General features: G+C 39.6%; 1 protein-coding gene across 3 annotated transcripts in view; it reads right to left on the bottom strand.

Moving 5' to 3' along the window:
* Positions 1-7: 7 nt before the first annotated feature.
* dbh (dopamine beta-hydroxylase (dopamine beta-monooxygenase)) overlaps positions 8-22507 on the bottom strand; it is a 22812-nt gene continuing 312 nt past the window's right edge. Inside the window, exons 2-13 of one of the 3 annotated variants that reach the window (XM_026174126.1) lie at positions 16444-16602; positions 13286-13432; positions 10915-11172; positions 10363-10539; positions 7397-7499; positions 6355-6521; positions 6060-6203; positions 4225-4263; positions 3778-3837; positions 3428-3555; positions 3001-3160; positions 8-629 (exon numbers count right to left, since the gene is read on the bottom strand). In XM_026174126.1, the coding sequence (XP_026029911.1) occupies positions 537-629; positions 3001-3160; positions 3428-3555; positions 3778-3837; positions 4225-4263; positions 6060-6203; positions 6355-6521; positions 7397-7499; positions 10363-10539; positions 10915-11172; positions 13286-13432; positions 16444-16602 (1635 nt within the window). In that variant the 3' untranslated portion in view covers positions 8-536. Of the gene's footprint in view, positions 630-3000; positions 3161-3427; positions 3556-3777; positions 3838-4224; positions 4264-6059; positions 6204-6354; positions 6522-7396; positions 7500-10362; positions 10540-10914; positions 11173-13285; positions 13433-16443; positions 17416-22507 lie in introns of those variants that run through there. The other 2 variants (XM_026174127.1, XM_026174128.1) reach the window with 2 other exon arrangements.

Here is a 22507-nt window from a genome sequence, read left to right as displayed (position 1 = left end):
ATAAAAATGTGTTTATTTTTAATTATTTTTATTTAATTTCTTGCCTTTGAATAACACTCAAGTCACTTATTATGCTGTGTTTAGTACAGATTGTAATTATTTACCAAATGACATCATGTTTCCAGCCCAAATGTTTTGAGTTGGTCAACAGGATCACAGGGAACAAACATGCAGATATGTTATGTCTCTGCACAAACGTAACATGTCTGTTGATAACAGCTACAAAAAAAACTGCCAGCATTATTTTAATTTAGTTTGATACCTGCCATTCCCAATTTGTAGAGTTTTAAATGGTTTCAATGGGGGGAAAAAATGTGATTGTTACTAACAGAATTTATATGTACTAACGATAACAAAGACTGCAGGAATTTATAGAAGTATATAGTTACAGCAAGTAGATAACAAACACATAAAAACCAAGGCAAACTGAATAAAATTGTGGGAACTTGTTTGGGTTTCCACTCTTGAGGTCTCCCTTTTCCTCGGGCTGAAACATCCTGCGAACCCCCTGCTGCTCATATTGAAGGTGTAAGGCATCAGTTGGTGCGAAGCGTGCCTCGCTTACAGGTGTACTGAGGTTTTTCAAGGACGGAGGTCACCGCTGGTATGGGCTGTTTGTCCCAGTCACCCTGGAAACACACGTGATATGTTCTTAAAATCAAATGTATTATTTAGTTCTCGGTGCTTTAAAATAATAGCCAGACGGTTTAGACAGATTTTATTGAAGTATTAACATTGCCGCCACTGTCACACATTCCTCAAATTCACAAAATTATGAAACGCACATGAAGCTTTGGGACATAGCTTTAAGACTGAAAATGCTAAATACTGTTAAGCTAAACCAGGGGTAGGCAACTCCAGGCCTCGAGGGCCGGTGTCCTGGAGGTTTTAGATGTGTCCATGATCCATCACAGCTGATTTAAATGGAGAAATTACCTCTTCAACATGTCTTGCAGTTCTCCAGAGGCCTGGTAATGAACTAATCATTTGATTCAGGTGTGTTGACCCAGGGTGAGATCTAAAACCTGCAGGACGCCGGCCCTCGAGGCCTAGAGTTCTACACCTGTGATTTACAGGAAACACTGTGACTATGTACTACTACTTTTCAGAAAAAGAAGCTGGTGTGACTCTGATACATTTAAATACGTTCAGTGGCCTTTAACTACATCTTGCTATTATCGGGTCACAAGAGAAGGCCATGGTCAGCAGAAATACTCAGATAGGCTGTTGCATTTAAATGATGCCCAGTTGGTACAAAAGGGCCCAAAGTGTGCCAAGAAAACATCCCCTACACCATTAGACTACTACCAGCCTGAACCACTGATACAAGGCAGAATGGATCCATGTTTTCATGTTTGTATCAGCAGAAATTGAGACCTGTCAGGCCAAGCAACATGTTTCCAATCTTCTTTTGTCCACTTATGGTGAGCCTGAATGAACTGCAGCCTCAATTTTGTGCTTTACAGTAGCTCGCCTGTTTCAAGATTCAGTGTGCCGTGTGTTCAGAGATGCTCTTTTGCATGTCTTTTTTTGTAAGTGTTTAACAAGTGGTCATCTCAGCCATACAATTTTCTGTAAACCTTAGTGATGGTTGTGTTGGAAAATCCCAGTAGGTTGGCAGTTCCTGAAATACTCAGACCAGCAACAAGTATGCCAAGTTTAAAGAGTAATTTGTGTTCTGTATGCAATGCCTTGCACAGTGCTTAAAGCAGGTAGAGCCTGCTGTTGAGCTTTGGTTTTTCTTTGTTGAGCTTCACATGTTTGATTCATGTTTTGTTAAAAACAAAACTTGGATATTTTGCATGAGCTCATCCCTAAATTGGCTCCACTGCTCATTATCTCTTGCAAAGTTTTCAAGTGCCAAACAACATCTGCTGTATGTACTCTGCCATACAGAGTGCTGGCAGCTCAAATACTAAAAGCGTGAGCCTGACTATAAGTGCAATTGTTGAATTACTGGGTTAATTTCACTCATTACGGATTCCCCGAAAAAAAAAAAATAAAAAAAATAAAATAAAAAATATATATATATATATATATATATATATATTTGCAGTTTTGGCACCATTACTGAAATATGCCAGATAAAAAGGTGTCAAACTAGTTAAAGAAGAGATGTACAGATATACCTTATTTCTAGAGAGACAGAATTGATAATACTTCCGTATTTTAAATCATAAGATTAGATAGAAAAATGCTGCTGGTGCCATTTTTCCAAAGTTGCTAACCACAGTATATTCGCTGACGGGGCTACTGACTACTGCTATGAGAATACACAATATAATTTGAGAACATCAGATGTAGAGCATCTGTGTTATCGACACATTTTTTTCTGGATCACAGGCAAGTGACTTTCATTACTAGAGCACAAGCTTTTCATTTTGATGTGAAAGTTTTGCGGATGCTCCTGACAAAATGTGGGGATTTTTCAGGTAAAAAAAATCAATCAACAGCTTTGGCCTTAATGGATTAACTAAACAAACCCTCACAGCAGACAGATTTTCTGTACATTTAGCTGATTCAGAACTGTAGCTGTGTACCTTGTGGGTTTCTTTCATAAGCAGTCCTGATTTTAATCTGGATTTTTATGTGACGTATTTGGCCTGAATTTTAAATTGTGTGCTGTTTCCAAACCTAGATCACCTAAAATCCGTTTATCCTTTACTTGTCTTAGTCATGCTCTGTTCGTGTATCCACCGAAACGCTGCAGTATGGTATATGTAACTGCTTTTCACTAACTGCACAAGTTAAGTTAAACTTAAAGACTAAAGCAAAATTTCTGACAGAAAACCTTGATCGAGGCTTCTTCGCAGTTTGTAATTGATTTATTCTCTCTGATCCAAACAGCTTGTGTGCATCTGAGTTGATTTTACAAGTTAACAAGCTGTCTGTTCAGCTGCTCTGACTCACTGTCCCACTGATGTCTTCTTTTGAACTGGCCTAATTGGTGGCTTGGCAGTCTATTGTAGCGGGTGTATGTGTGTGTGACTGGGGACTTACAGGAAAGAGGCGTGCAGTCGACTGATTGCAGTGCATCGAGATGGGGGCTGTGTTATAAAGCGAGTCCAGCACTTCTCCGGTGAATTCATCCCACTCTAGTTGAGAAAACTGCTCCGTCACACTAACCTCACCACACACACACTGGTCATTTCCGTGGAACCTGCAGGGAAGGAGGGTAGGATGGAGAGGGGGAAGAGAGATTTGAAGGAAAGTCAATAAAAGAAGGAGGCAGAGTGAGATTGAGAAAGGATTAGGAATCTGAGTTATCAGGACACAGTTTTACTTTTGGACAATGTAATCACCACGCGTCCCCAGGAGGAGATGAGCTGAGAACAAAAATGGCTTAGTCACATGTGAGAGGAAGAGGGAAAGGAGAAAGAGTAGCTAATCGTTTTAGGGAGCGGGAAATGTTGTGTGCCTGCACTACCTGTTAATGAAGTTAAAATATTTCTGCAGGTATCCTTGGTCAACGTGGCTCTTGCAGAGCTCCAGCTGGGTACGGGGGTAGTAGTGAATGTAGTTGACACACATTTCCTCCATGATGCCAAAACCACCCTGAGGAGACAAAGATATTTCAGACAGTGAAAATATAGTACACAGAGCAGATACAGGGTTGCCAAGACAGCGAGAACAAAAGAAATATGTTGAGTTTTGAAGGAGAAAGATGGAAGGAGATTAAAGAAGCTGCTCGTGGTTATCCTTCTGTTATTCACAATGATCAGGGTGAAATCCAGCAACAAGAAAAGAGTTTTCATATATTCAGAGTGCGCTGCTCACCACTGTAGGCTTGCTCCTATCTTCTGTGTTATAAGTACACTTTGTTATAAGTACGTCACCCTGTGGGATTAAGCACAGATATGAAGACATTCCACCACATTTTATATTTAGCAAACAACACTGATGATACTTTAAGATTACTGCCAGAAAATCCATGCAGTGTCCAGTCAGAGGTCTGCTGCTGCTATTCCCAAGAGATGGGCCAAGCTGCCTCTTCCTGTTGGACTTCTGTTTAAACGCTTTCTACAGTAGTAAGCTACTCTAATTAAAAACTTCATAGGCAAAGGGGAAATCATATCTACAGGGCTCTAGCATTAAAAAAAAACAATTTTGGAAGACAGTAATCGGAATCTGTTCGTAGAACAAGCACTGTCGTGAAGTAAACAAAAACATGTTATTGCCTTTTGTAATTTCTGTTGAAAATACAGCCATTTGTTGGATACTTACAGGCAAAATGTTCACCATTTTCCTAAGAACTCGGATTGTCTGTATGAAAACAAAGACAAAAAGAAAGACAAAAATAGAGTTTTTCAAAATTAATAATAAGTCCTGCAAGAAGCTTCTGGGTTTAAGAAGCTTCTGGGCTGTAAGTGATGATGTGATGGTGAATGGGTGTTTGTCTCTATGTGTTAGCCCAACAATAGATTGGTGCTATAACCTAAAAAGCAGTCTGCTGTTCAACCTATGACAGGCGTAGGATAGTCCCCTGGATGGATGGATGCATGCATGGATGTATGTATTGATAAAAGAGTTCACATTTACCACTGCAAAATGCAATACTCTGCATAGCATCTTAATTTTAGATATAACTGGATACTCTGTGTACAGCACAAATGCAGTAAGAAAAACCAGTGGCTGCTTTCCTTGGAGGCACCTTTCACAGTTATTAGCTTTCTCTGTTAAAAGGTCTATTAGCTTGGCTGAGACTGGTTTGATGCGGTTCTTATTGCTCAATAAGGCTGCAGGTGAAACTTAATCGGACATCAGCAGCAGCTGGACGTTTTATTTGAGAGTCTGTGTCCAGCTGTGTGTGTGTATTTGCCTCAGGATAGTGTGCATAAATAAAACACAGCAGATGTCGACAACTGATTAGATGTTTAGTTGATAGGTCTTTGCATATAAGGCATTATATAAGGCATCCATCTATTACCTGAACTGCACCTTCACTCATTCATCAATGCTTTTCTCTAATATAAAGCCGGAAATGGAGACAAATTGTGTCTCTTTGCTGCTGCAAAGCTCCTGTAAAGGGAACTATTCAAAACCAGGATGCTGCTGAAGCTGAAGACTACATCACTATCTAGTGACGTCAATACTGATGTCAGTGCTTATACAAGGTTGCTGATGGTCTTTAGATGTATAAAAATGTTAAGTGTTCTAAGTGTGAGCTTCTCTTTTGCTCCTGTTTTTTGGACAGAAGTGACTTCTGACCTTCATCACTAGATACACTTTTTTGTTTTTTAAGAATAAGAATCTTTTTCAATTACATATTGACTCTATTTTGAAATAGTTTTTCTAAAGCACATGTCAAAACTTGTTGAGCCTTTGCTCCCCAAAAATGAAAAGCTACCCGATGCCTACAGCCAATTTAGAATCGCCAGTTAACCCAACCTTCATATTTTGGACTGTGGGTGGAGCAGGCACAGGGATGATGTGCAGTACTTTCATACTGAAAGATTTCAGCTGATCAGTAAGTTGGAACTTGCTGAGAGACAGGAGTGCTAATTTGTACACCACTGTGCCATCCAATGTGTCCCAAGTGCTTTTTAATATTAAACCCAACATGTTATTAACCAGCCAGTGAAAATATACTGTAAAAGTATGTGATTTATTCCTATTTTAACAGAACATTATTAAATTACTCAGCATTAACCACAGGAAATTAGTAAGTAAATGATGAAGAAGTACTGTGATTGACTCACAAACACGTTGTGTACATCATTAACAACATGCATGATTGCATATTTATTTGCATTTTTAGCTGTTTTTTGCCTCTCTAGCTTGTCTGTGTATCTTATGGCCTGTGTATAGTGTACACGGGTCACTTTACCACAGTCCAATCAGACTTTACGGCAGTAAAACAGCTTCTTTTTTTTAAATGTTGGAGAAAGTAGTAAAAGGGTAGAAAAAGACTTAATTTACCAAATATTTGTTGTGAATAAGCTTTGAAACACACATCTCTTTGAGATCTAAAATAAAGGTCACCTTAACCCAGTCTAATTTTAGACACAGTGTGCAAAGGTGGAGTTCCTCTGCGTAAACAGAGCCCTGCTATCTCCCACCTGGTAGTGCGTACTGAAATGCTGGTCTTCCTGTACCACCTCCAGCTCTTTGCCTCCCCTCACCAAAATCGTCCTCACCCCACGCCCCGCCAAGTGGGTGTGCAGCTGGGAAGCAAATACATAGATTCCACCTGAAGGCAAAGCCTGGGTAGACAGAGAAAGAGTCAAGCTCCAAGTAAAACTTTTTTTTTTACCATAGAGACAAAGAGAAAAAACTTGGGAAAAGAAAGACATGTCAGCCAAAATATCCCCCCCAGCATTTTAACTATAAATAATGAAGTAAATCTGTACATACTGTTTGGGTACACTTGGAGGTGCAGTATCCACTGAGGTAAAAGGTGTGTTGTTTAGGTGGGATAGCCATTACAGGAGTGTAAACGAGGCCCAGCTCCATGATCCCTGCATCGTAGCGCCTCAGGCTCGGGGTGTAATACAGTCGTATCCCTGATGAGTCACGCCGGCCTGCGTGAAGAATATTAAAATATTAGAACACATTTAGCATATCTTAAGTTAACTACTTACTTTTAGATCATTTTAAAACATTTGATAGCCAGAATAGTCTTGTATTATACCAGACTAAGAATACACATAAGGAATTTATTTCAGGTGCTGTTTGTGTGCTACAGCAACAGATCTTGGAAGGAGATTAACAGAAACATAAAAAGAGGATTATAAGGTAAGGTCTAGTTAATATGTAATTATATACTATAATATGTAGTATCTATGTTTGGCCCAGGTAAATATGACTCCTCCTATTTTCTGTCAACTGTTTAGACAACACAGTATAACAACCTCTAAAACGCTTGCTATGTGCAATTTGTTAGCATAATATATTAAAAGGTGATCTTGGTGATATTTCTGAAATTAATTTAATAATTCAAGAGGAACCCTCTTGGTCCAGGGGTCCAGCTGGGGACCTTTGTTGAATGTCATCCTCCACCCCTCGCTTCCTTGTTTCCTGTTATTGAAGACCTGTGGTTTCTAAATTATTTTAAATCGCAGAAATACTGTATTATAAGAGCCAGGGCTGAAAAAGTAAGAAATACTTGGAAGATATCTGTGTATTTCAAGGTTTGATTGGGATAAGGAAGACAAAGTGAGTCTGCACTGACAGAGTTCAAGACAACCCTGTGGATCTTGGAGAGAGATACTGCACAGAGAGTCCTGCTGCTGCTGCTGCTGCTGTGTGTGTGTGTGTGTGTGTGTGTGTGTGTGTGTGTGTGTGTGTGTGTGTGTGTGTGTGTGTGTGTGTGTGTGTGTGTGTGTCAAAGAAAGTGAAAAACATTCTTAGAGGCATGCGCCTGAAGTTTGTATGTTCACATATATACTGTATGTACCGGATATAAGGAGAGGGTTGTGGTAATGGACCTCCAGACGGAGGAATCTTGAGGAACCTGGTCCACCCATAGCCAAGCCTGCATCAGGGGGATAGTAGAAAGCCTGCAAATACACATAAATGCACACAAATACACACATATGTATGATTAGTTTTTTTTTTTAAGATCATGTCACAGGTTTTTTTCACATATCATACAACACGGCAAAAACGTTTTCGGGTTTCCTTTAATAATTTTTTTATATGCTTGCAATATATTGTTCCATTTATCCATAAGCATCATTCTTCTGTTCTCTGAACATGTGATCGCTTCGTCAAAGCAAGCTCTCCTTGTCCTGTTCAATAGAATTCTTGCTGAAGCCCGCAAAGAAACAGGGATACCTATGCACAACCAAGTACATAGTTTAAATCTGTAAATTAATTTACTTAGCACAGGTTATTACTGACAACTGAGAATTTTTTTTGTCATGTCATGTATAATTATGACTTAAATCATGTGTATCTATATTTTTCTTATAGAAAAAGAAATATTTTTTTACAAAAAAGAAAAAAAAATACTACAAACAAAAAAGGCTGTATTCTTCAGGATCATATCAGAGCCACTGCCTTCATCAATTACATAGAGAAATCCACGTTAAGCTTTAATCTTGCTCTCATGTCATAACATTAAATCCTCTGAAACATGTCCCTTGCACACAAACGCACCTTTTTCTTCGGTGCTATTCTCCCTTTTTGCATTCTGATAGCATCATTCATTATTGATTTTCTTCACTTCAGAACTTCCTTCACTCTATTTTTCTCTTTTTCTCTTGTTTTGCATGGCCACGTTTCCCTTCTGATGCGGTGCCGAGGAGAATGAAACAACACTATTAAGAGGTGATGAAAGAGGCCTGAATATTTCCCACCTAATCTTGTCTCCACAGCTCACAGCTCACAGAAGGCATCCTGCTTGTTTTTGTTTAGCTGGCAGATAATCCAATCGGAGAGGGGCCAGGCTGCCTGTGATACAGTGGGGAGTAGTGCAGACAAATATGTTGACAGCCTCACCATTCCTTGTCTGCTTTGCTTCTTGTGGCCAGCAGTAGGCTACCAAAGTATGGTAGATTAATAGCTGATAGATGACCGACTGACTATGTAGCTGACTACTTCATAACAAGCGTCACCTCCCCTGTTTATGAGAGGTCCTTTCAAAAATGTAAATCTCCCAAAGAAAACGACACAAATCGTGGAACCTGGTTAAAAATAAAACAAACTGGCGATATGATGATGTTTTATCACTGCTATGCAATCTTTTAGTGACTTTCAGAGGTAATAAGGACATGACTCCAAAACTCTGCAACCAGATGCCACAAAGAAAACTTCTAAATGTTATAATTATTATTAGATTTCACTACATAATAATTAAAGATGAATGAAAAGCTTAATGGCATTAAAGATGCTGATTTACGCTCATTTGTAACTCTGTATTTTTATACTTGGTGTTTGTGGGATTCATAGTTTAGTCCTTATTTATCATATACTGGACCTTACATCATCCCCTCTAGTTCGTCTGCTGTCTGAAACCAGACAGTTTAGCTCTCCTTGGGTTGGGGGCCCCATCTCTTAAAGTTTTCAGCCACCTTTGGTGGTGCCTCCCATTGATGTTCCTGTACACAATGCCAGCCACTTACTCGTGCCTCCGTGTAAGCATCTTACATCCTGCTACTATGTGGTGAATAGACTCTGGGACATCTATGCGCAGTGTGTGGCAGACTCCTGTCTCTATGGATGTGGTCCTTAGGGCCTGTTCTTGTGCTGGTATAATCAGAGCTCTGTAATGTCCTTTAGGCCGACATTTTGTAGCCACTAGCAGGATTTTTTTAATGTCAGTCACTTCAGTCAGTGGTACATCTTATGCAGGGACTTAGTCCTCCACTATAGTTCGTCTTCCTGTTCCTCATCACTGTGTGTCTTTAGCTGCCTACGGCACTTGGTGTACAGTGTGACCTTGGCAATGGGGGACAGCAGAGCTCTGAGCAGAACTCCTTTTTAACTTTGGTTTGTTCGCTACCAAACCTCAAACTTTTTAGGTGCTAAATGTTCCACACTGACTTCTTTGCTCTGAAAACAGCTGTCTTCTACAGCTGGCAATGAATTTGTTGAAGGTAAAAACTGTGGACAGGGAAGTGAAAGCAATGAGAAAAAAAAAAGGCAAGCAAGTTTTCGTAGAGGGGAGGCAAGCCTCAGAATAAGGTAGCAGTTTTGTGATTGAAAAGAAAAACAAATCACTAACAACAAGAATCTAAGTACTGTTTGGGTTGCATCTGTATTTTTCTGCTTCTTAAAAAGCCATCCCAACCCATGTTCTCTAGTAGCAAACACTTGGAGAATTCAGCCTCACAATGATAGGAAGAGCCAGCGTTAAAGGGTAGAAAAGTGGCACTGCTATAAACGGCTCGCTGCAGCAAGCCAAGTTATTCCTGTTTCAACTTTTCTGACACCTTCTCCTTACCTCCTCACTGCAGTTTTAATTTGTGTCTCCTATGACGATATTTGTGCTTCCATGTAAGCATGAATATTTCTGTGTGAGTGTGCATCCCACATGCAGACTGTCTCCAAGCTCTTAATAGATATGTGCTGCGTGTGGGCTCATCTATACAAGATTTTATGCTGGCAATTCTAGGCTTGGATATCACTTGCGTAGGAGTTTTTGTTTATCTCCTATTATAGGTACAAGCTTTGGACCAAAAACTTTCCCAACTCTGTGTTTCAATTAAGCACTTGCTATATGTATTGAAAAAAAAAAAGTTTTTAAAAATAATGTTTATGTGGGTGTCAGTCTTTTTTTAAATTATTTTCCCTTTGTGGCTTATCTGTTTTGCAAATTGAAGACATTTGGGTTAGGAATTTAAGCTTATTTGTATTTCATACTGAGGCAAGGTAATGTCATTCAGACAGGAGTAGGAAGGTCAGTATTTCCCATCATACCTCAGCCCCCATAGCCCATGCAGCTAGCACGTGTCGGCAAAAGTTGAGCTTTTTCGGCTTCATTTTGTCATCACAGGAGCCGCTGTACCCTGGAACTGCAGGGACATCCGGAGAACACTCAAACACTTCTATGTGATGCACGATGGCCTCGTTCCCTGGAGTTATCGCCGACTCGTACTGAAAGAAAAAAAGAAACCGTATATGTATTTTTATTGCTGCAAGACATGTCAATACTGCTGTGGCAGGAAGTCACAGGCTGAAATGTATCTGTTTTTTTCTGCTGTCATGTAACATTAAAGGCATTACGTTCCCATATGTGCCGAGGATTTCTTAGTAATCTATGTCACTAAAAATGCCTGTGAAAAGGGTTATTTTTTGTGTTGACACTTCTGCTTTGTGGCCATGCTGGGTATTTTGTTTGATCTAGCTTGTAGACATGGAGAATAACAGCTGCCTGTGCACAATCATCTGAAACACCCCCTCAGCTGTGTGTAAAAAGACTATTCGCTGAATATTTCTGTTTTTACAAGCTTTTTTTCCTTTCTTTTTTACCATAACAATGTGGTTCTTGGCCAAATTTTCCGGCAGGTTGTGGATGTAGCACCAGTAGGTGGTCTCTTGATTTGGTATGATGACATTTGGTGCCACTACATCTAACATTTGTACGTCTGGAGGCAGGGTAGGTGGCGGCGTGTCGGGACGCAACATCAGGACTCTCTGTACGCCGGTGCGGATCTCGGACAGGTTCAGCTTATCCAGTGAGGCAAGTGGTTTATCCAAGAAGCCGTAGATGATGTGCACAGTCCCCTCCTGACAAATTAGAGCAATCACAAAAGAAAGAGTGTTTAATGGCCACAATAGGAGAATATGAACCTCCATGATGTGCATTTCTACTTAAGCGTCCCTTCATTTTTATTAGGCTTTAATGCCTTCTGAGGCAAGCACAGCAAACTTTTCATTATGTTGTCATAGTGATGAGCCTTGCTTTGGTGCATCTGACTTAAAAATCTAATGTGGTGCCATGGAAACTATAATCATTATAATGTTCAGAGTGTTTTATATTCACACCTTAAATTAATCAGGTTCACAGCAATGAAAATACTGCAAAAGTGCAGGCACGTGCAGACGCATGCACATAGGCCCTTTCTCATTAGCATGCACAGTGCAAAGACAATGTGTTACATTGATGTGCTAACTCAAATACTTTCTGTCTGACACTCATGATTTTTCCTCCTTCTTCATCACCTTCTTGTTGTTTTGGCTTGAGGCCAAAACCAGCAAGTAAAATCATGCTGTAGTTCAGTCAGACGTGATCTGTGTAGCACCTTGTCATACAGATTATTGCCATACAAAGTGATTTAGAGGTGAAAAATCAAAAAGACAGCAAAAAGATAAACACTACAGTACTGGGGTTACAGTAAATAATTTTTCAACTTAGTCATTAAAGGCAATTAAACAAACAAAAAGAAAATGTGTGCTCTCAGAATAAAACAACGCCCTTAATTTGAAGAATATTTAAAGCACTTCCTGGATTTCAATTTGTTGCATCTTCAAAAAATAAAAATACAATAACTGAGCCTTACACCGGAGTATCGTTGCACTGGTTTACTGAACCTTACTTTCAGGGCATGTACAGAACATGAGCATCCATTTTCTACTGCCTCCTACAGGACACACTCTTCTTCCACTTCCTTACACATTAATGTAACACAGAACTAATACTGCCTCTCCTGGCATTACCATTGTAACAACACATTCATTCTGTTTCTTTCAGAAGAATAACAGGAACTTAGGATGTAGGTATCTATGAATAATAACTATTATGTATACTCATATATTTATATAACCACTTATTTCTTGCGATACCACACAATTGTTTTTGTTTAGAGTGCTCCTTAGAAGGGACACATATAAATTAAAAAATATATAGAAGAGTTTAGAGGCGCTGTCTTTTAAACAATATTTAAAATGCATTTATTCTTACAGCGTAGCCGTCTTCAAGTAAGTTTCGACAGGGAGTTAAACAGATTTCATTGAATCAATTATTCTTTTCTGGCATTGTTCCACAGACAGGAATTTTCTCCTCCAATCCTCCAATGTGGTCAAGATGGTATCTAGCCATCACAGGAGGTAATTAGCATACCTCTAGCCTACATATGACAAACAAGGTTTTACAGTAAATAAAGTGATGAGCGGCAAATTAGCATCAGCATGCATCTTTGTCTGAATTTAAATGACACATTACACGTCTGCTGAATTGCCAACATCTCCTTTCAATGTGAAGAGGCGCCAGTCAAAAGAGACTAAACCAACGGGAAGGTTTTTAGATTTACAAATTACAGACTATTAAATATCCTGGCTTACATGAGGACTTCACTGCCTTTTTAAAACCTTGTTTGTCATTTAAAATGCTTTTATAGTATGTGCAATCAGTTTTGTGTTGCTTAAGAATTTGAGGGCTTGCTGAAAACCACTGGGAGGTTTTTTCAGTTTGAACAACACCCATAACTATGCGGTTCTTCAGTAATAGGTAACTTACCTGCTAATTTCCTAACTGAGTTTATCTGATGACTTCTGGCGTGCACTCCTTTTCCTCCGTTCACCTTTACTTGGGGGAGCAGTTCAGATTTAGCAGTTTGTAAGATAAATTGTTGCTTTGGGGAGTTTTATGCATTTATTTATTCACTGCATTCTAGTGGGATAGCCGTGACGATAGCCAGCCTCTCTTTCTGAAAACTGTAATTAACAGTGTGAGCAATATTTTAATAATCTTTGGTTTTAAAAAGGAAAGCAAAAGGAAAAAGAACTGCACCATCAAATTCATAAATAAACCACCTAAAGAAAGAGTCTCTTACTAGGTTTCTCCTGAGTACCAGAGCTTTAAAGAGCAGTGACATACACTAAGAATATAAACTCTTCACACCTCTATGACGTAGTCTCTGGGATCGCAGGTACTGAATGGTCTTTTGAAGAGCAGGTAATATCCTTCAGCTTTCTGTTTGGCTTCAATCAGGTCGTAGTCTTGTTGGCTGTCTAGTGATACATGACCCTTGCTGTCACTCCAAGCATCCTGCAGGAGAAGACAGAATAAGTCTGGTTAGGTTTTGAATAACACGCAACAAATAGCAAAGCAAAACATTTGAGAACACAGCGATAAGTTAGAGTCAACACTGAGCAACCTATTCTTAACTGAGGGTTAGTCTAGGTTACATTCTTTCAGGGAATTTCATTATTCTGCCATTAATGAACAAATTTCGGGAGAGTTACGAGTGTGTGCAAAGCATGTAGCTGCTTGTTTCTTAAGTGGTGAAAAAGTTTTGGAGTTGTTTGGCAAGTAATTATAATCCAGTTAGAGAAATCATTGAAAGTGTGCCAGTTTGTGTTTTAGAGCCATCCAAGCCTGGTGTACACGATATTCTACTTCTCTGCCAGGGGGCTTTGCAGCAGCTCAGCTCGCTCTATCCACTTCTGTTATGTTTCTCACATTCATACCTGGCCAGAATAGCACCTAAGATCTCTTTCTTTATTTCCGTCTCCCTCTCTGTCGCTCTTATATAACTGTTCTGCACACACTTCATAGACTTTAAAGCCAGCAATTCTGAAAACATACAGTATGTACAAATCAGGGGGAAAATGTTCACATTAAACAATATGTGCTATGTATGCATGTGTGGAATTCACAAGCTGTGAGCTCTACAGATGGCTGAGACACAGAGTTATACAACTATTTTAAAAAGTGTTGAAGCCACAGTTTATGTGTTATCTAATCTTTTTATTTATTTGTTGTTGTTGTTGTTTTTAAAGGAATCTCCGCTGCGTGTGAATGAGTGGAGGAATCTTTTGTCCCTGCCCTCTGAAAAAGCACAGATCAGTGTATAAGTTATGATAGAGGTCTTTCAGTCCTGGGTCACACAATAAACATGTTGGTAAATGCAGTGGGTAAAATTAATGTTGATTGTGAGGGGTTTTTTCCTAGTGTCATATAAAGAAATTAAGACTTGAGACTTTTGCTAGCTTTTTTTTAGCTGCTGAATGCTCCAGTGTGTGCACAAGGTAGGCAACACTTTCTAACATCCTCTTTTCCCCCTGAACAGGTAGGTGGGATTTTAGAGCTTCCATCCAAGCGCAGGTGAGAATGATCCTACACAAGGAATGAGAGTAAACAAAAAAAAAAGATAACATTTCAGAACAGACAACCAAAGAATGACAGGCTTGATACAGATGAAGAGCTATTGAGACTAAACTGATAATTCTCTGTAGTTTTATCATTTCCAAGGACTCTTTACACATCGTCATCTGGTACAGACCATTATCAATTTTTTTTTATTGTTTATATTTGCTTTAATACTCTTGAAAAAAATTCCAAACTACCGGTACTTGCATTTGTTTTATGTTATTTAATGTTACTATATCTAATATAGCAGCTGTAAATGGCTTTGCATTAACAACTGTTCATAACTGTCATACTGCTGGACCCACAAGTTTTGAGTTCTGTGGACTTTGAAATCTTATTTATTATGTTTTTTAGCTTTTTAAATGTCTTATTGTTTTCTTTCTTTTAGCTTTAAGTTCTATTGTGTGTTTATTTCATCTTCCATACACACTGCTGTGAAGATCATAGCAGAGATTTTTTTTTTTCATCAATCTATTGAAAGTCCGGAGTTTCTGAGTTCCTGATTGTACAGAAATGGTTCAAGCTTGAGTAGCCAGTCACTGAAAAGTGTGTGAATATATGTGCGTGTGTGTGTGTGTGTGTGTGTGTGTGTGTGTGTGTGTGTGTGTGTGTGTGTGTGCGTGTACGCGTGTGTGTGTGTGTGCGTGCGTGTACGCGTGTGTGTGTGAGTATGTGCCTGAGAGGGAGCAAGAAAGAGAGGGAGGGAGGGAGGGAGACAGTGGAACAGCAGTGACCTTTCTTCTGTGGGTAATTTTGGCCTCCTGAGGGAAGAACGATGGAACTGGAGAAGAAAGAAAGTCCGACAGGAGGCAATCGATTGAACAAGAAAAGACTTACAATGATGCGAGTGTTACATGTAGATTGTAGATGCTTTTAAAAGGTGGGAATGCTAGACACCGACATTTATGGAAATATTTCAGAATTAAATGAAGGCATATCTTTGAAATTAAGTATAAATTATACAAATTGTTTAAATTTTACACTACTCCTTATTAATTCATAAACATTCTTATTACATGTATCCCCATTTTAAACTGGACAATTCCATGTCAAGATCCAAAAGCATGCAGCTTGTTGATATATATGTAAAATAAATGTATTGTACTTAATTTTTTTCCCCATCTTATTGAAGGAAACAAGAAAATTGTCTGTAATAGATATGGATTATTGGAACGTATTAGCACCACATGTGTTGCCTGTAGCTGAAAAATAAGTGATATTCCATATTTTGATAACTACACCACTTAGACTCTGTTCTTATGTTACTATTATAAAATATTAAAGAAAAATATCTAAAGGAGAAGGAATGAGAATCTAAACACATTCTGGTGCTTTCGTTAATATTTCCACATAAACTCTTTAGGAATACTAAAAGAGGGGGGAAAGTGTAAATCCAAACATTTTTATAGCTATGTATATTATTTTTAAGGACAGCGTATTAGAGAAAAAGTTGGATTTTGTTTAAAGGCTCAAGTCTGGCAAAAAGAAAATGAGGTAATATACATACACATCTTAATCAGCACAGGATTCAACTTTGATATGCTAATATCTGCTAATAATTCCCAGATGAATTTCAGCTATTAGTGCTGTTTGAGTGATTTCCAATTAGTGCAGACCGCCTGCATCCTTTGTGACTATGTGATCATGAAGCACACCATCCGCCGGCTCCTTCTGGAAAAACACCAATCTCACACTCCAAGGACCACAGGCAGATGATTTCTGAGAAAGAGGAAAATCTCACCTCTTTAAGGACTTCTGTGTAATCCCTGAGCATTTATGAATATGGCAAGCTAACTTGCAATAAAAATTGGCAAAGGGGGCACGATAGACTCTTTTACCTACTAAAATTAAAGTCCTTTTTACAGAGTCTTATGAAGATAAAATACACACATCTAGGGTTTACTTACTCCAAAGTAGCTCTGGGTTCCAGAGTCCCACAGTACCAACAGGTCAGCATTGGTCAGCTCTCCCCGATCGGACATCCCCAGGACCACCCCGTGTCTGAGCTCTGCAACCCTCAGCTCCATATAAATCTCCTGGTTGGTGTAGCTGACGTTCCAAGCCAGCTGGAGCTCCCCACGTGGATCAAGGGGCACCCGGAAAGGCATGGGGAGAAGTGGGAGAGGGCGAGAGGGGTTCGGTTTAAGGCTGGACACTTCAACAGCATTGTTGGGCGCCTGGTAAGAAGCCACCAAGATGACCATTAGAGCAGCCAGGGCAGTAAAATACATGATGGTTATGTCCTGAAGGCGAAGGTTTTTGCTGAAAATCCGCATCCCCAACGACAGATCGTAATGAGCTTCAGTAAAACAGCGAACAGAGTCTCTCAGGTTTTCTTTCCACCTCTATTTATTTTCTTTCTCTTTAACCAAAGTTGAACTGGAGTTCAATCCAAAATGTTTTGTGGAAACTTTTTCTCCAGAGCTGTAAAATTCTCCAAACTCAAGCACTCACTGTGTTTCTCTTCTTTGCATTCTGGCCACGGCAGAATCCCTTTCAGTGGTCATTCGAGGATTGTTGTTTTTTCTTCACATATTTTCTATCCTCTCAGGCTCTCGTTTTCTGAAAAGTTTGACTTTCTTTTAAAAACCACCAGTTTCCCAGTGTTTAGGGTTCTCTGTCTCCAAACCTTTTTGGGTATTGTCTCTGAGCAACTGCCCGGTCTCTGTCTGTCTCATCCACCTCTCTGGTTTTTAAGAGACTCCTCCCTAGTGATTTGTCTGTTTTTATCCAGCCTAATGGTATTACATTTGTTGAGGAAAATTGGATTGTATTCTTTAGGCCCTGGGGTCAACCATGATTCTGCACATCTGCCAGACCCTAATTGATCCAAATTCAACCATGGACATTATCAGCGACAATCAGCTTCAGCTAACCAAACTTTATTGCTGACTCCATCTTTGTCGCTTTGTCTTTTTGCTCGGTAAACATGTATCATATTAAAATTTTGTTTTATACCTAGCTTTTTTGGGTATTTAAAAAAGCAGATTTAGGGGGCAGCAAACGGTTCGGGAGGAGTAAACAGGGCATTAACTTATTAGGCCCATTCCTTAAGCCACTGCCTGAGGCTGCAGAAGACCTAATCAAGCTGTCAATTATGGGGTTCAAAAGCAGAAAGGACATGGTTTTAAAGGTTAGAAAAGTCCCTGCGGAAACCTGTTTGTGTGTCGTGTATGTCTGTGTTTGCATGTGGCAAAATAGAGGACGAATTGGAAGAATGAAAGACTGCTATCACAGTATTTCTACCTTCTGCATATATTTGAGTATTTTTGCATCAGATAAGGAAATAATGGGTTGATATTTGAGAAGGATTGTCAGGCTAGCTGGAAGTTACTGCTGGCAAGATTTACAGGAAAATGCCGGGCACGTATTCCCCTTATATATGACCTTTTACATTTCAACGAGCCACTGGTGAGCTATACGGGTGTAATCCAGAACCCAGTGGCTGTACTTTCAGGTTTCGGGTACAGGTGCACCCTTCTGACTGTACACACCCCCCAAAAAAAACAAAAAATATTAAAGTACTGACTTTTAGTCTGGTTTCCGGCTATTCGGATGGATGGGCATTTTACAGGAAATGCAATTTCTGTTCCACATTGGTTCAGCGCACGTCTATCTTTTCTATAGACGTAATTAAATCACTTTCCCTAAATATCAGGGGCTAGTTGTCTTCAATCAATATGCAGATTTTGTGTATTCAATATTGCACATGATGTCTGACTACGTTTTTTTTCCCAGAAGAGACTCATTATGAGAAAGGTTTAGATCAGAGCAGACAACGGACAGCAGATGAGAAAGGCTGGTTAATGTAATAAACTCTGTTACTCCCTGAGGCAAAAAAGATCTGTGTGTCCTTTTAGTGTCTCTGGCCTTCATTTGAGGCTCAGTAATCCTCTCTCTCTTTCTCTTTACATCTCTCTCTTTCTGTAAAATAATTGTCTCTTTTTTATCTTTCACACCACCACTTTTCAGCCTCCTGTTTCTGCTCCATTACACTGCTCTGTATTCACTACTGATCACTCTGTTCCCATCACTTCTTGGCTTCTCATATCTCATACATGCGCACTTATCTTTCTGCTGCCACTACTGATGTGTCAGCAAACAAAAACAAGATGAGACGCCGTAAAGTCAGCTGGGATCTGGAAGGAAAGGGCGAGGGGAGTGGGGAACAGATTTAGAATAAATTAGGCTTCTTTGTCTGATTATGTTTGCTTTGAAAAAAAAATGAGGTTTTTAGTCTATGTCATGTCTAGATCAATGCGCATATTGCCTCCAACACCTCTGCACCATGCAATGATTTTCTAAAAACTAAATGATGAAGACATTTTGGCTCTGGATTTATCTTTTTCAGAAGCCCTGCAGCATCTCCCAAACAATAAAGCTCCAACTTTGCTGCTGGTTCAGGGCACATCTGCTTGCTGACACCTTGAAAGTAGAGGGTGAGTGTGTGTGCATGTGTTTTTATGTCTCTCTGTGTGTCATTAGTGGGTGGATGAGAGTGGGTGAATGAGCAAAGGGTCTGTATGAGTGTATGTGTGCATGGCTGGGTCTGGGGCTTGCTGAGCCTTCATCCCTGGGACATGGTCACCACTCCCTGCTGGATGCTTCTGCCCCTCCCTGAGATGCAGGTCCTTTTTGGTTCTCAACTCGTACCAGGGTGGCTGGCCTCTAGTAAGGTTGACTGCCCATTTGCTATTGTTCTCTGGGACTCTCACCCTTTGGCCGTGGACACCCCATCTGGGGCCTCCCTCTTTCTCCTGCTTGGATGGATGTTGCAGGTGTTGCCAAGATGTGTCGCCTTGGGTCTTTGGTACTCTTGGGGGCTGTGGATGGTGTGGTTGTCCTGGTTCCATATGCCTCTGGTTTGGTCTAGCCATTTTAGCTCGCCGCTCTTTAAGGACATCGTCACTTTAAGCCAACTCTCCCCTCATTGGCTGCCCTTTGTCGATAAAAGGTTTGATCAGCATTGAGAGCATACTGAAGCCTTTTGGCCTCGCAGGGACTAATTATACAGAAGATGACTTTATTATACAAAACTTTGTCCATTACTAACACGGGCATTTACCAATGTAAGACTATATAATAAAAAATCACAAAAGGCTTTAAATGTGTTTCCCTCCACCAGCTTTTCTCATGGGTTAAGCACACAAAAGCCTGTGTGGAAGCACAATGAATGAAAGATTATAGAAAAATGAGTTTTGTACTTCACTACAGTGGAAAAGTTAATTAAAGCAGAAATGCAATGGAAAACAGCCCTGCATCTCACAATAGACTTTTTCTTTTGAGTGACATCTGTTTGTACTGCATTCACTACATTCACTTTGCTACCTGTCCTTTTAATGTCTGCCTTTCTGTTGTATTACATCTATTTTTCTAGTTTGTTATGTATTCCTGTTGTCTTATTATTTATGTTTCCTGCACAGTTGGTGTGGAGCACCCACAATTTCACTGTACATGTACAGTGACAATCAAGGACTATTCTATTCTATTCTATTCTATTCTATTCTATTCTATTCTACTCTAGTCTTTATGAATATATGAGAATATTTTCAGTTTTCTACATCAGTGCAACTTTTAAGATTTGACATGTAGTCTTTTAATCATGTCATTGTCTTGCATCATCATCTTCTGTTGCTGTGATTTAATGAGCTGTGACTATAGGGAATTTCATTCCCTGGATGGGAAATTAAACTAGATCATATTAATATCAATAAATCAAATGAATACATTTGTTCTACTGTTGGCATGGGATCTGTTTTTGAGTTATATCATACTTGAAGTATTTAAAGTAATGCAATATTTGCTGAACAATGACTGTTACAACAACAAGTGACAATGAGGGAAAGGCTGTGTAACTGGCACATACTGACTGTGTTAAAGTTAGCTAATGTTAGTCACAATGAGCTACCAGAGTAAGCAAAACTGGAGCATCAAGCCCCAGAGTGTAGCGAAGTGAGAAAGATTGTTTTATTGATTGTGAATTTCAATTTTCTGTTACTCAACGAGGATTGTTTTACTTCTTCTTTCTAAAGTTACATATAGTGTCACTTAGACTTCAAATGCTCACGCAGTGATCCTGTGATTCGGGGCCCCTAAGGGTGTGGGGCTCCAAGGCAGTAGCCCACTTTTGCCTGTCTGTTTGCTAATCCAGCTTTGAGGGGGGAAGAGGACTGTACTAAGATGTGGAATTAAACTCCAACAAAACTGATGTTACTTAGTGCACTTTTATTAAATTCTGCTACTGAATCAGAAGCAGAAGCTTTCACAGACTGGCCACTCTGACACACATCACCTTGTTTGCAAGTGTGTATACACACACACACACACACACACACACACACACACACACACACACACACACACACACACACACACATGCACAGAGAGAGAGAGAGAAAGAGAGAGAGAGGGAGAAATGGATAAAAGCCAAATTCACCTTGACGTGACCACTCCAAGCAGCCATCTCATTCTCTGCTTGTATAAATATTTCAACACGGCAGACTCTCAAAGTGTACTAATCTCCAATGCTTTCAGTTTAGAAAAATGAATGCAATAAAAAGTCACACTGCTATCCTTAATATGATAGCAAACTACCTCTTGTCTGATCAAAACGAATGAAGCCAGCAGCTTTAGGGTGAATTGGATAATTGGAAGAGAGGCTGGACTACGAGGTAGGAAACGAGAGAAAGAAGTGGAGGGAATAAGAGGTGAAACAATTTAGATTCAGAGGCGGATCAACATAGAGAATATTGTGGCACATATGGATCTCATACAGTCTTTCTCATCCACAGATATGTCCTAATATGTCCTCTAGTCTTGAGGATTTGTTAGGGACTGAATAAGGAGAATTTTACAGAGGGACACATAAAGAAGGACTTTTCTCAGGACAGTTGTGGGATTCTAAGACAAGATAAGATAAGATAAGATAACCTTTATTACTTCCACACGAGGGAAATTTGTTTTGTTACAGCAGAAAGTAGATAGTGCAAAGTTACATAGAAAAATTAGAAAAACACTGGAATAAGATAAGAAAAAGATAATGTACACAACTGTACACAATAGAACAGAATAAGATGAAATACTATATACAATAGAATAAAATAGAATAGAATAAAATAAAATACAAATGCTATATCAATTGAGTATAATACAACGATGATAGAAAAGAGTGGAGTTTAATGAATGCTTCGTTCCCGACAGAGGAACGGTTTGTTTTTCCAACTTGGCTGAACCATGGGGATAGGACACGTGTAATTTTTTAAATTATCTTTATAGATTTGGCTGCAGCATAAGCGTATAGCATGAATGATTAACTGCGGTCACTGTAAGTGGGAATCTTAATTAATCTCCTCCCCTGAATGTGGCAGGAGTTTCAGGGTCCCAGTGTACATAGTGAAGGTTACTTCTCGCCACCTCCTCACCATGCTCTTGTCAGCTGTTAGTTTTTTTGTTGTTGGGGTTTTTTTTTTTTGGGGGGGGGGGGGGGGTTTGGACAAGTGATAATGCAACTAATTTTATATCCAATGCAGTTGTGTATCAGTGCATGTTTGTAAGTGGGCTTCAGAAATTTTGGTGACATCTTTTAACAGAGGAGCTTTGCATGCCTCACCTCACGCACGTCAACTTGGAAGGCGAAAATCAACAGCATGTTGTTTCTCTCTTTTAAATCCCCCCTTCTCTCTAAGCACCCACAGCCAATCTGAGCCTGTGACTAAAGCGCCATCTCCCAGACTGTACACTCCAGGCTGCATTTAGTAGTCTCTGGGTGTGCAGGCACTGAGCCACCTCTGGATTTAAAGCGCAGTTTACTCGTTTCCGCGCAGTTCCGGACATCGCTCTGAAAGAATCAGCAAACGTACGGAAATCCAACAGCTACCAATACTCTTTGTGACCACTTATCTGCAGAGACTTTGTGGCTTTCTGCTGCTTAGTCGCATTTTTTAAGCGAGAACGTTCACATGCGGATCATAC

This window comes from Astatotilapia calliptera, chromosome 7, assembly GCF_900246225.1.
Source record: "Astatotilapia calliptera chromosome 7, fAstCal1.2, whole genome shotgun sequence".
In the NCBI taxonomy this organism is placed as follows: domain Eukaryota; kingdom Metazoa; phylum Chordata; class Actinopteri; order Cichliformes; family Cichlidae; genus Astatotilapia; species Astatotilapia calliptera.
Note: the sequence above shows the minus strand (reverse complement) of the source record. Positions and strands in the feature narration are given on the sequence as shown.